Source organism: Orycteropus afer, unplaced genomic scaffold (assembly GCF_000298275.1).
Source record: "Orycteropus afer afer isolate SDZICR_OR568_19922 unplaced genomic scaffold, OryAfe1.0 scaffold00240, whole genome shotgun sequence".
Taxonomy (NCBI): Eukaryota; Metazoa; Chordata; class Mammalia; order Tubulidentata; family Orycteropodidae; genus Orycteropus; species Orycteropus afer.
The window spans coordinates 3,913,012-3,925,202 of record NW_006921827.1 but is presented as its reverse complement, the minus strand read 5'-3'; the positions used below and the strand labels follow the sequence as shown (position 1 = coordinate 3,925,202).

At 39.6% G+C, this 12,191-nt stretch overlaps 1 protein-coding gene across 1 annotated transcript in view; it reads left to right on the top strand.

The window, feature by feature from the left end:
* Positions 1-12,191, top strand: part of DMXL1 (Dmx like 1) — a 302,187-nt gene that overhangs the window by 114,629 nt on the left and 175,367 nt on the right. Inside the window, exons 6-7 of the mRNA XM_007949162.2 lie at positions 2,390-2,456; positions 9,533-9,711. Of these exons, the coding sequence (XP_007947353.1) occupies positions 2,390-2,456; positions 9,533-9,711 (246 nt within the window). The remainder of the gene's footprint in view (positions 1-2,389; positions 2,457-9,532; positions 9,712-12,191) is intronic.

Here is a 12,191-nt window from a genome sequence, read left to right as displayed (position 1 = left end):
AGGGGTCCACGATTATCTTCTGTGTCTGTGTTAATTGGTTTCCCTTTTCTTTGTTGAAGAGGGTCTGTGCAATCCTTCTGCCTAGTCCGCCATCTTGCCGGAACTCCAGACTTAAACTTTTTAATACCCTTTAAATAACAATTACAGGTTTTCTTTATCCATTAAACAAATATTCATTGAATACTTAACATGTTCCAGGCCTTAGTAAACATTCTGGGCATATAGCACTGAACAGATAGGAAGAGATAGACAACCAGTAAACTGACAATTATAACAGGATATTCAGTGGAATTCTTTCTGCCTCAATTTTTTATGAAGTAATAGACTAGGCATTACATACCAAAGTGGGAGTAAGACAGACCTACTATATATAGAATTTACAAAGGAGATTTCAGATTTTTATCAAAAATAGCTCTTTGGGAAAAGCTGTGTCTTTGTTTTGGAGTCTTTCATACAGGAGTGGGGAGCAGCCAAGTGTTATATGGCTGTCAGCTGAGATCTAATAGAGGATTTCCATGGGATATACCAAGAACTTGAAATGTGTTTTGTACACTTGGGAGAAGAGAGGAAATTGAATGTGAAATTAAGTTCAGAGTTACAGTAGTAACTTGGACTAGACATACTAAGTATTTATTTGAGATGGTTATTAAAGTAATCAGAAAAGCCATGGAACTAGAAATGATACAAGTTTCTGTTTAGAATCAGCTCAAGATTACATCCACTGGAATACGTTTGAAAATTGAGTTTTGATCACATTCAATTTGTGATATATTTGAAATATGGTTTATGTGTGTTAAGTGAAGATAAGTACTGTGGAGAAAAATGAAATAGGTGAAGGGGAAGAAGAGTAGAGGTAATATTTAAGCATAGACATGAAGGAGGTGAAGGACTAGGCCATATGTGTATGTCTCTGGGAGAAGAATCTCATAGGCAGAGAGAACATCAGATGCAAAGACCCTGAAGTAAGGAGGTACTTAGCTTGTGCCTGGAGTGAACAAGTTGAACAGTGGTAAAAGGACATGATCAAGTCAGGAGTAAGATAATAAGCCGTTGTCAAGCCTTTACCTATTACTCTGAATGAGTGAAGATGTTTTAGGAGTGTTGAATAGGAATGTTGAGCTGTAATTTTCTTTTCTAGGACCTCACTGGCTGCTGTTCTTAGAAAAGACTATAGTTCCCAAGTTATGGAGATCTTTTATAATTTTTCTTACTTTTAATAATTAAGGATATCCTTATGATTGACTACATGCATAAAAATGTGTGTGCAAGCATGGTCATTGTATCACTTTTTTGTGGCAGCAAAAATTGGAAACATTGTATTGTATCATCATATGTAGTGCAATTAAAATACCATATAGCCAATAAAAGATTTATACACATTGATATGAAGAGTTATTCATAACATATTTTAAAATAAATAAATGACATTGCAAAGCAAACTATAAATATGAGCTCACTTTCCAACCTGTACTCCAAACCTTCCCACAAAAAGTAGACAAAGAGGGAGAGCAGAAAGAAAAGTATGGAAGTCTGTGTATTAAGTGTGAACTGGTTTTGTCTGGGAAAAGGTGTGATAGTATTGGTGAAACTATTGAGGAGTTAATTTTCTTCTTTTCTTCCATCTGTATGGTATTGTATTTTTTCCATTGTGTATTTATTGTACTTACAATCAGACAAAAAAGCTATTTATATTTGGAATAAAATGTGACACAATTTCTCTTTTGCTTGCTGTAGAAATTAATTTAGAATGAATCTATTTAATATCTAAGGATGAATTTAGGTAAAGAATAGGAAAACAACAATTGTGAGGATTATTTTGATATGAGCATATATGGGTAGCCAGAGGTAAAGCCTACAGGAAATGAGCCAAATCCTCTTTGAGAAGAAAAGGCAAGTTTGCACCAAGTGTATAGGTAAAGCTTGCAGCTAAATTTATTGTTGCTGCAAGTTCCCTATTAATCCACACATAATCTTTAATTAGCAAAATGCTACTCTAAGACAGAACTTATTTGAAACTAGTGGCATAGTTTCCATGTAAGTGTAAGTTGAAATACCGGTGTCCAGAACTTTTGGAAGTTAGATACCCAGATTTTAAAAAAATTGAATCCTTTCTCTGTTTCTAAGATGCTAAGGGAATAAGAGCTATAAATCTTTTGTCATAGGATTTAAAGATTTTGACAAGTCATTTCTTGCATGGATTTGCACAGACACTATGATGTTTAAAATATATCTTAATATATAATTTATGAGATGTACTTAAGAGAGTGTCAAAATTGTATTATCACAATTTTTTTTATTTGAAGCAAATTGCTGAAGTATAATTTAGAGAAGTAATATTGCATTCTTACTTAATTTTCTTGAAAAATTATTCTTTTCTACTTAATTTCAGAACTCCTTCCCAAGTACATTTAATGAAATTTTCACCAGATGGAGAATTTTTTGCCACTGCTGGAAAGGTAAAGTATGAAAATACTGTTACCAAATTGTATGTTTATAGTTTACTTTGAAACTTCAAAAACATCAACTGGCTTCATTCTTTTTTTTCTTCAACATGAAAAATACTATTTTCTATTTCAGTATTAAAATAAAATAAGCTAGATATTACTATATTAAAAAACATAGGTGATAGCATCGATTTAGGGGCAGATCTGGGTATAAATACTGCCATTTGTGATCTTGAGCAAATTATTTAATCTCTTTTTGAGTTTTGTTTTTTCTAATATTTAAAATAAGGATAGTATCACCTACTTCACAAAATTAAATTAGAGAATACATACAAAGTGACTGGCACAGTGCTTTACATGTGATAAATGTTGTCGTCGTTGTTGGTATGTGCCGTTGAGTCGGCCCCGACTCATAGAGACCCCTCCTTGGGTTTCCAAGGCAGTATCACTATGGAAATAGGATTGCCCAACCTTCCTTCCGAGGAGTGGCTGGTGGGTTTGAACTGCCAGCCGAGCCGTCTGTTTAGCAGGTAAGTGTCTTAGCCACTATGCTACCAGAGCTCCCATGTGATAAATAGGCAATAAATTATAGTTACTATTTATATTATTTATCATTTAGCTGACCACTGTGGTTGATTAGGTTGTATTTAAAATACAGGATTTTAATAGGTTTCTAGAAGAACATTTATAGCCATTTCTTTAGTGTACACACTTTGTTACTTCCAGTTTTCATAACAGCCTATTTCTTTAAAATTATTTTTTTAATCATTGGTTCACATAGCAATTTGGGGACCATTAATAGTTTGAAAGCAGAGAAAAAGCAGGGGTGGGGGGACCAGGACAGAGCGAGGAAGCAGAGGCAGGGATCTAGGTAAGGCTGCGGACCCAGGCCACTGCCCTACCAAGTGATGGAAAAGGTGGGGAAGGCAGAGGAAAAACGGGCGGGGAGGGGGCCATGACAGAGCGAGGAAGCAGAGGCATGGATCCAGGTAAGGCCGGGAACCCAGGCCACGGCCCTCCAAGTGGCAAGAAAGAGGCAGGGATCTGTGTAAAGGGAGGGTGGGGAAGGTGGAGAGGTTTTGAACAGTTAAGGGAGACAAACTTGTCTGTCAGTTTGTCCTACTGTGGTGGTATGTTGCTATGAGGCTTCAGGCTGTGCCACCGGTGTCTCAAACCCAGTAGGGTTGCACATGGTGCACAGGTTTCAACAGCGTACAGACTGAGACAGACTAGGAAAAAGGAGGATGCCATCCATTACTCAAAGAATTGGCCAGAGAAAACCTTATGAATAGCAGAGAAATGCTACCTGATTCATTACTGTGCAACTTTATGAATAGCCCGGAAACATTGTCTGATACAGTGCAGGAGGATAAGCCACTTAGGTTGGAAGGCTCTCAAAACAGGACCAGGAAAGAACTGCATCATCAGAGTAGAACCAGCTTTAATGATATAGATAAGGTAAAGCTTTCTAGACCTCCATTTGCTGACATGGCAGGACTCAAATTGAGGAGAAACAGCTGCAAACACCCATTAATCATCAGAACATGGAATGTACGAAGCATGAATCTAGGAAAATTGGAAGTTGTCAAAAATGAAATGGAACATGTAAAGATTGATATCCTAGGCATTAGTGAGCTGAAATGGACTGGTTTTGGCCATTTCCATGTGGTCTACTATGCCAAGATTGACAGTTTGAAGAGGAATGGTGTGGCATTCATCATCAAAAAGGATGTTTCAAGATCTGTCCTGAAGTACAATGCTGTTAGTGATAGGATAATATCCATATGCCTATAAAGAAGACCCGTTAATACAATTATTATTCAAATTTATGCACTAATCACCAAAGTCAAAGATGAGAAAATTGAAGATTTTTATCAGTTTCTGCAGTCTGAAATTGATTGACTGAAGTGCAGTTAGGATGTGTTAATTATCAGGGGTGACTGGAATGCAAAAGTTGGAAACAAAGAAGAATCACCGGTGTTTGGAAAATTTGGTCTTGGTGACAGAAATGATGCTGGAAATCACATGATAGAATTTTGCAAGACCAACAACTTATTCATTGCAAATACCTTTTGCAGTGAATTGCTTGATGTGGCCCTTCTAGCCATTGTCCTCCATTCTGTGATGTTTTGTAAATCCTATTATCCATGCCTATTTGGGTTGGTGTGATAGTTAAGGTCAGGTATCAACTTGGCTGGGCAGCTGGTAGTAGTCATTCCCTATAATGACTGGCAGTCTACTCTGTGATGGGATTTAGGTTAATTCTGTTGGGGCAACGCAGGTGGAAGGTCCTGCCTTGCTGGAGGCTATAATTCAAATCACCATCCTTAGCTTCCCTGAGAGTATACCTATGAATCTCCTGGGAAGATTCGCTCTCCTCTTGCTCCGGTTTTGTGTCTTGGATCATCCTCATCTCACCCCTGGATTTGAGACAGCAGCCATCATCTGATCTGCTGATCGAGGTTCATCAAACCCCAAGAGTTGGGAGGATCCACCAGACCTACTCATGGACCCGGGACTTGCCAGCCTGCCAGCCTCCACCACTACTATGTGAGATGAACCTTTGGGTGTTTGTGAGTTCTGTGAGGCGTTACAGCGAAATACAGAACCCTAAGACTGGGGAAATTACTGGGAGGAGGAGGAGGAGTTAATGTCTGAAATGATGGAGTGGCATGGTAGTTTGGACATTTGGGACATCTTTAACCTCTGCCTCATGGGGACTGGCCTCATGCTGATCTTTCTAAGAGAAATTGTTGAACCACCTTTTTTTTTTCCACAACACAAACGGTGGCTGTACACGTGGACTCTGCCAGATGGAATACACAGGAATCAGATTGACTGTATCTGTGGCAAGAGGCGATGGAGAAGCTCAATATCTTCAGCCAAAAGAAGGCAAGGAGCTGATTGTGGAACAGAACATCAACTGCTCATATGCAAGTTCGACTTGAAGTTAAAGACAGTTAAAACAGGTCCATAAGAGCCAAAATATGATCTTGAATAAATCCTTCCTGAATTTAGAGACCATCTAAAGAATTGATTTGATGCATTGAATGCCAGTAACTGAAACCAGAAGAATTGTGGGGTGACATCAAGAACATCATCCATGAAGAAAGCAAAAGGTCACTAAAAAGATGAGAAAAGAAGAAAAGACCAAAATGGATGACAGAAGAGATTCTGAAACTTGCCCTTGAGTGGAGAGTAACTAAAGCAAATGGAAGAAATGACAACATGAACAGCTGAACAGAAGATTTCAAAGAGTAGCTCAAGCAAACAAAGCCAATTACTATAATGAAATGTGCAAAGAGTTAGAAAACCAAAAGGAAGAACACGCTCGACATTCTCAAGCTGAAAGAACTGAGGAAAAAATTTAAGCCTCAGGTTGTGATGTTGAAAGATTCTATGGGCAAAATATTGAATGATGCAGGAAACGTCAAAAGAAGATGGAAGGAGTACACAGAGTCACTGTACCAAAAAGAACTGGTCGATCTTCATCCATTTCAGGAGGTACCTATCATATGATCAAGAACCAATGGTACTGAAGGAAGAAGTTGAAGCTGCACTGAGGGAACTGGTGAAGACCAAGGTTCCAGGAATTGACAGAATACCTATTGAGATGTTTCAACAAACAGATGCCCCACTGGAGGCACTCACTCAGTTATGCCAAGAGATTTGGAAAACAGCTACCTGGCCTAGTGACTGGAAGAGATCCATATCTGTAATCATTCCAAAGAAACGGGATTGTACAGAATGTGGAAGTTATAGAACAATATCGTTAATTTTGCATGCAAGTAAGATCTTACTGAAGATAATTCAAAAACGGTTGCAGCAGTGTATTGACAGAGAACTTCCAGAGGTGCAAGCTGGATTCAGAAGAGTACATGGAACAAAGGATATCATAGCTGCTGTCAGATGAATCCTGGCTGAAAGCAGAGAATATCAGAAAGATGTTTACTTGTGTTTTATTGACTATGCAAAGGCATTTGATTGTGTGGATCATGACAAATTATGGATAACATTAAGAGGAATGGGAATTCCTAACACTTGGTTGTACTCATGAGGAACCTGTACCTTGACCAGGAGGCTGTCCTTCGAATAGAACAAGGGGACAGTACATGGTTTAAAATCAAGAAGGGAGTGTCAGGGTTGTATCCTTTCCCCACACTTATTCAATCTATATGCTGAGCAAATAATCCAAAAAGCTGGACTATATGAAGAAAAATGTGGCATCAGGATTGGAGGAAGAATCATTAACAACCTCAGATACGCAGACAATACAACTTTGCTTGCTGAAAGTGAGGATGACTTGAGGCCCTTACTGATGAAGGTTGAAGAATACAGTCTGCAGTATGGATTATGTCTCAATATAAAGAAAACAAAAATCCTCACAACTGGACCAATGAGCAGCATCACAATAAATGGAGAGAAGATTGAGGTTGTCAAAGAATTCATGTTGCTTGGTTCTACAATCGATGCCAATGGAAGGAGCAGTCAGGACATTAGATGACGTGTAGCATTGGGAAGGTCAACCGCGAAGGAGCTGTTTCAAATGCTGAGGAGCAAGGATTTCTCCTTGAGGACTAAGGTGCGCCTGCCACAAGCCATGATACTTCCAATCACCTCGTATGCATGTGAGAGCTGGACAATGAATAAGGAAGACCGAAGATGAGTTGATGCTTTTGAGTTGTGGTGCTGGCGAAGAATGCTGAAAGTACCACAGACTGCTAAAAGAACTAACAGATGATCTGTCCTGGAGGAAGTGCATCCAAAGTGCTCCTTGGACATGAGAATGGCCAGACTTCGTCTCACCTATTTTGACTTGACAGCACATAACAACAACAACAACATCATTTTGGTCATGTTGTCAGAAGGGACCATTCCCCAGAGAAGGATGTCATGCTTGGTAGGGTGAAGGATCGAAGAAAGAGGGAGAGGCCTTCAACGAGATGGATTGACATGGTGGCTGCGATGATGGACTCAAGTATAGCAGGGATCATGGAACTTGCATGGGCAGTGTTTCGTTCTGCTGTGCATGGGGTCACTATGAGTCAGAAACAACTCGATGGCACCTAACAACAAACAACAACAATAGCAGTGAGCTAGTTGGCTGCAGAGGATCTCTTTCAAGTGCTGAGGAGCAAGGATGTCTCCTTGAGGACTAAGGTGCGCCTGGCACAAGCCATGTTATTTTCAGTCACCTTGTATGCATGTGAGAGCTGGACAGTGAATAAGGAAGACTGAAGAAGAATGGGTGCTTTTGAGTTGTGCTGGCAAAGAATGCTGAAAGTACTGTGGACTGCTAAAAGAACTAACAGATCTGTCCTGAAGGAAGTGCAGCTGGAGTGCTCCTTGGAAGCGAGAATGAGCAGACTCTCTCACCTACTTTGGTCATGTTGTCAGAGGGGGCCATTCCCTGGAGAAGGATGTCATGCTTGGTAAGGTGGAGGGCCATCAAAAGAGGGGAAGGCCCTCAACGAGGTGGACTGATACAGTGGCTGTGATGATGGGTTCAAGTATAGCAAGGATTACGGAGCTGTCGCAGGACCGGGCAGTGTTTCGTTCTACTGTGCATAGGGTCACTATGACTGGGACATGACTCAATGGCACCTAACAACAACAGCGGTAGTTTGAAATTATTGTCTCATGGTTCAAAGCCTTCTACAAATTAAGAGTATGAGATACCGTAAAATGTCAGTGAGGTGTTTTTTAGGAAAGAAGTAAAGCTGTTTGTTCTGATTGATTTTACAGATGGAAACTGAATGGTAGCTTAAGATAAGGGCTTGGTACATTCTGATTTCCCTTGTTTTCCCCTTATTTCCTGAATTAGAAGGTGCAATTTTGACGGTACTTAAAATATTTTATGTAATACTGGTTAAGTAGAAATCCCTGGATAGGACAAACAGTTAAGAACTCAACTACTAACAGAAATGTTGGTGGTTCAGAAGTACACAGATGAAAGGCCTAGTAATCTGCTTCCAAGAGGTCACATCCTAGGAGTTCTATGGAGTGCAGTTCTACTCTGCAACACATGAGGTTGTCATGAGACAATATTGACTCCATGGCAACTGGTTAATTGGATGCCATCGTGTCAATTCTGACTCAAACTGACCTTAGGTGAGAGTAGAATTGCCCCATAGTTTTTTCTTGACTGTTGAACCACCAGCCTTCTGGTTAGCAGTCAAAAACCTTAGGCCCTACACCAATGGAGCCCCCAAACTTTATAGAAGCAAATATTGAAGAGCCCTAGAGTGAGTTCGAACTGCCATCTTTTTGGTTAGCAGCTGAATGTTTAACTGTTATGCCACCAGAGCTCCTCAGTTACTAACCAATTGTCATAATCTTCAACATTGTATATTTGGTAACTAATATAATTCATGGAAACCATGCCCCCTTTCTTTTTTCTCCAGTAATTAGCAGTTTGGCTGCTAACTGAAAGATTGGCTGATTGAACCCACCAGATGCTCCATGGGAGAAAGGTGTGGTAGTCTGCTTCTGTAAAGATTTACAGCATTGGAAGCTCTGCGGGGCAGTTCTACTCTGTCCTGGAGGGTTGCTGTAAGTTGGAATCAACTCGATGGCAGTGGGTTTGGATTTTCGTAAGTCTCCAGCTAGTGGTATTGTTCTTATTTGACATTTGGCTAAATGAGGAAATGAACCCTAGTATCATCTTTTTTCTTTTTTTGAGTCTTCCTTGAATGATTCCACTTTCATAGTATATGGTAACTAGCAAGCATATTTTTTTAAAAAAAATCAACCTTGCAAAATACACATATTTACACATTTCAGTTCTTAAAGCACAATTAAGGAAAGGTCGGGCAATCTACTTCCATAGTGATGTCACCTCAGAAACCCAAAGAGGGGTCGCTATGAGTCGGATGGCACATAACAACAACAACAATAGAAAAGTACTAGAATCAGATTTTGTTTTTCAGTTACCCCATGCCTAACCTCTCTCTTATCTGTAAATTTCTGCAACTGGAGAGAAAAATTTCATTTTTGCTATTTGCCTTAAACTGTAATTTGATTCTGATCTGAATTTGATTATCTTTATTTTTAGTATGATGTTTTTCTGGGTTTTTTTTTCCCCTTAGGATGACTGTCTTTTAAAGGTATGGTATAATGTAGAAAACTGGCGGACAGCTGTTACCTCTCCTAATGGAAGTTCAGAAAAACAGTCCGAAGGAGAAATTGACTTTTCGTTCATATATCTGGCCCATCCTCGAGCAGTAAATGGATTTTCCTGGCGTAAGACAAGCAAATATATGCCTAGGTTAGTGGATTATTCATCATTGTGATCTTGACTGCTTTACTTACTATCAGAGTCCATAGTTACAGCTTATGAGTCTGTGACGATTTGAGTAATGTAAGATAGACTCTGGGCCAGCAGGCCTCTAGCCGTTGGTCAGCTGTGATCCACTGCTCTAAGATGAGAGCAATGTAAGATGAATATAGGCTGAGATGATTTGCCTTTGTATCAAATGTCTTTAAGAAATGGAGTTGTGCATCTTATTCTTTATGTTTTATATCCAGTTCTTTCATCTTTTCTCATTCTCCAGATTGCTCTTCGTATGAACTTTTTCACATTTCATCTTGTGCCTTCTAGTATGTGTCTCCTCTTGATTGCTTTTTTTTTTCCTGAACTTTATTGAGAAGATATAACATGAAGCCTAAAACATATATTTGACTGCATACAACATCATTGAGGACAGGAGAATGGCTTAAGACCCCACATTATCATGCATTGAACTAGATGTTAGTTTAACATACATATTATTGTTAGGTGCCGTTGAGGTGGCTCCGACTGCTAGTGACCCTGTGTACCACAGAATGAAACACTGCCTGGTCCTGTGACAGCCTCGTAATCTTCCTGTACCTAAGCCCTTCGTTGCAGCCACTGTGTCAGTCTGTCTCCTTGAGGGGCTTGACCTTTTTCACTGACCCTCCACTTTACTAAGTATGCTATTCTTCTCCAGGGAATGGTCCCTTCTGACAGCATGATCAAAGTAGGTGAGACGAAGTCTGGCCATTCTCACTTCTAAGGAGCATTTCAGATGCACTTCGTCCAGGACAGATTTGTTAGTTTTTCTAGCAGTCCGTGGTACTTTCAGTATTCTTTACCATCACCCCAACTCATAAACGTCAGCTCTTCTTCTGTCTTCCTTATGCATTGTCCAGCTTTCACATGCATGTAAGTTGATTGAAAATACCATGGCTTGGGTTAGGCACACCTTAATCTTCAAAGAGACATCTTTGCTCTTCAGCACTTGAAAGAGATCTTTCCCAGCAGATTTTCCAGTGCAATACTTCTTCTCATGTCTTGACTGCTGCTTTCATTGGTGTTGCTTGTAGAACCAAGTAATATGAAATCTTTAACAACTTCAATCTTTTCTCCATTTATTGTGATGCTGCTTATTGGCCCAGTTGTGAGGATTTTCATTTTCTTTATGTTGAGATGTAATCCATACTGCAGACTGTAATCTTTAATCTTCATCAGTAAGTGCTTCAAGTCATCTTCACTTTCATCAAGAAAAGTTATGTCATCTGCATATCGCAGGTTGTTAACAAGTTTTCCTCTAATCATGATGCCACACTCTTCTCACATAGTTCAGCTTTTTGGATTATTTACTCAGCGTACAAATTGAGTAAGTGTGGTGAAAGGATACAGCTCTGATGCACTCCTTTCCTAATTTTAAACCATGCAATATCCCCTTGTTCTTTTAGAACGACAGACTCCTGGTCTATATGTATAGGTTCCTGATGAGCACAATTAAGTATTCTGGAATTCCCATTATTCTCAATGTTATCCATAATTTGTTGTGATCCACACAATTGATTACTTTTGCATAGTCAGTAAAACACAAATAAACATCTTTCTTGTATTCTTTGCTTTAAGCCAAGATCCATCTGACATCACCAGTGATATCCCTCATTCTGCGTCCTCTTCTGAATCCAGCTTGTATTTCTGGAAGTTCTCTGTCAGTATACTACTACAACCATTTTTTAATTATCTTCAGGAAGATTTTACTTCCGTATGATATTTTTTGGTCATTTCCATATACTGTGGGATCACCTTTCTTTGGAATGGGTACAAATATGGACTCTTCTAGTCAGTTGGCCAGACAGCTGTCTTCCAAATTTCTTGATATAGAATAGTGACTGCCTCTAGTGTGGCATCTGGTTGTTGGAACATCTCAGTGCGTATTCGATCAGTTCCAGGAGCTTTGTTCTTTGCCAGTTCCTTCAGTGCAGCTTTGACTTCTTCCTTCAGTACCATTGGTTCTTAATCATATGCCACGTGCTGAAATGGATGAACTTTGACCAGTTCTTTTTGGTATAGACGCTCTGTGTATTCCTTTCCAACTTCTTCTTCTTCTTCTTCTTTTTTTTTTTTATTGTGATTTGGGTGAAGATGTACAGAGCAAATTCACTTTCCATACAGAAGTTCACATATACATTCTCTCATGTCATTGACCACAGTTTACCATAATGCAACAGCTCCCCTCCCACTTCTCCCCATAGTTACCTCTTCCCAATGACCATCCCTCCATACACTCCTGCCCCCTGAGCTGTCTCCCTGTGCATAAGTAGCCCTTCTTTCTGCCATGATTGTTCTCTCCAGGGAGTGTATGTACTTGAGGTAAATGTTCCATTCAAATGCCTGTATTTTGTTTGGCTGGAAACCACAGGTGTGGGTTCAATTCCAGACCTGAAGGGCAGCTCGGGGCCATAGTCTCAGTGGTTCCACCAGAC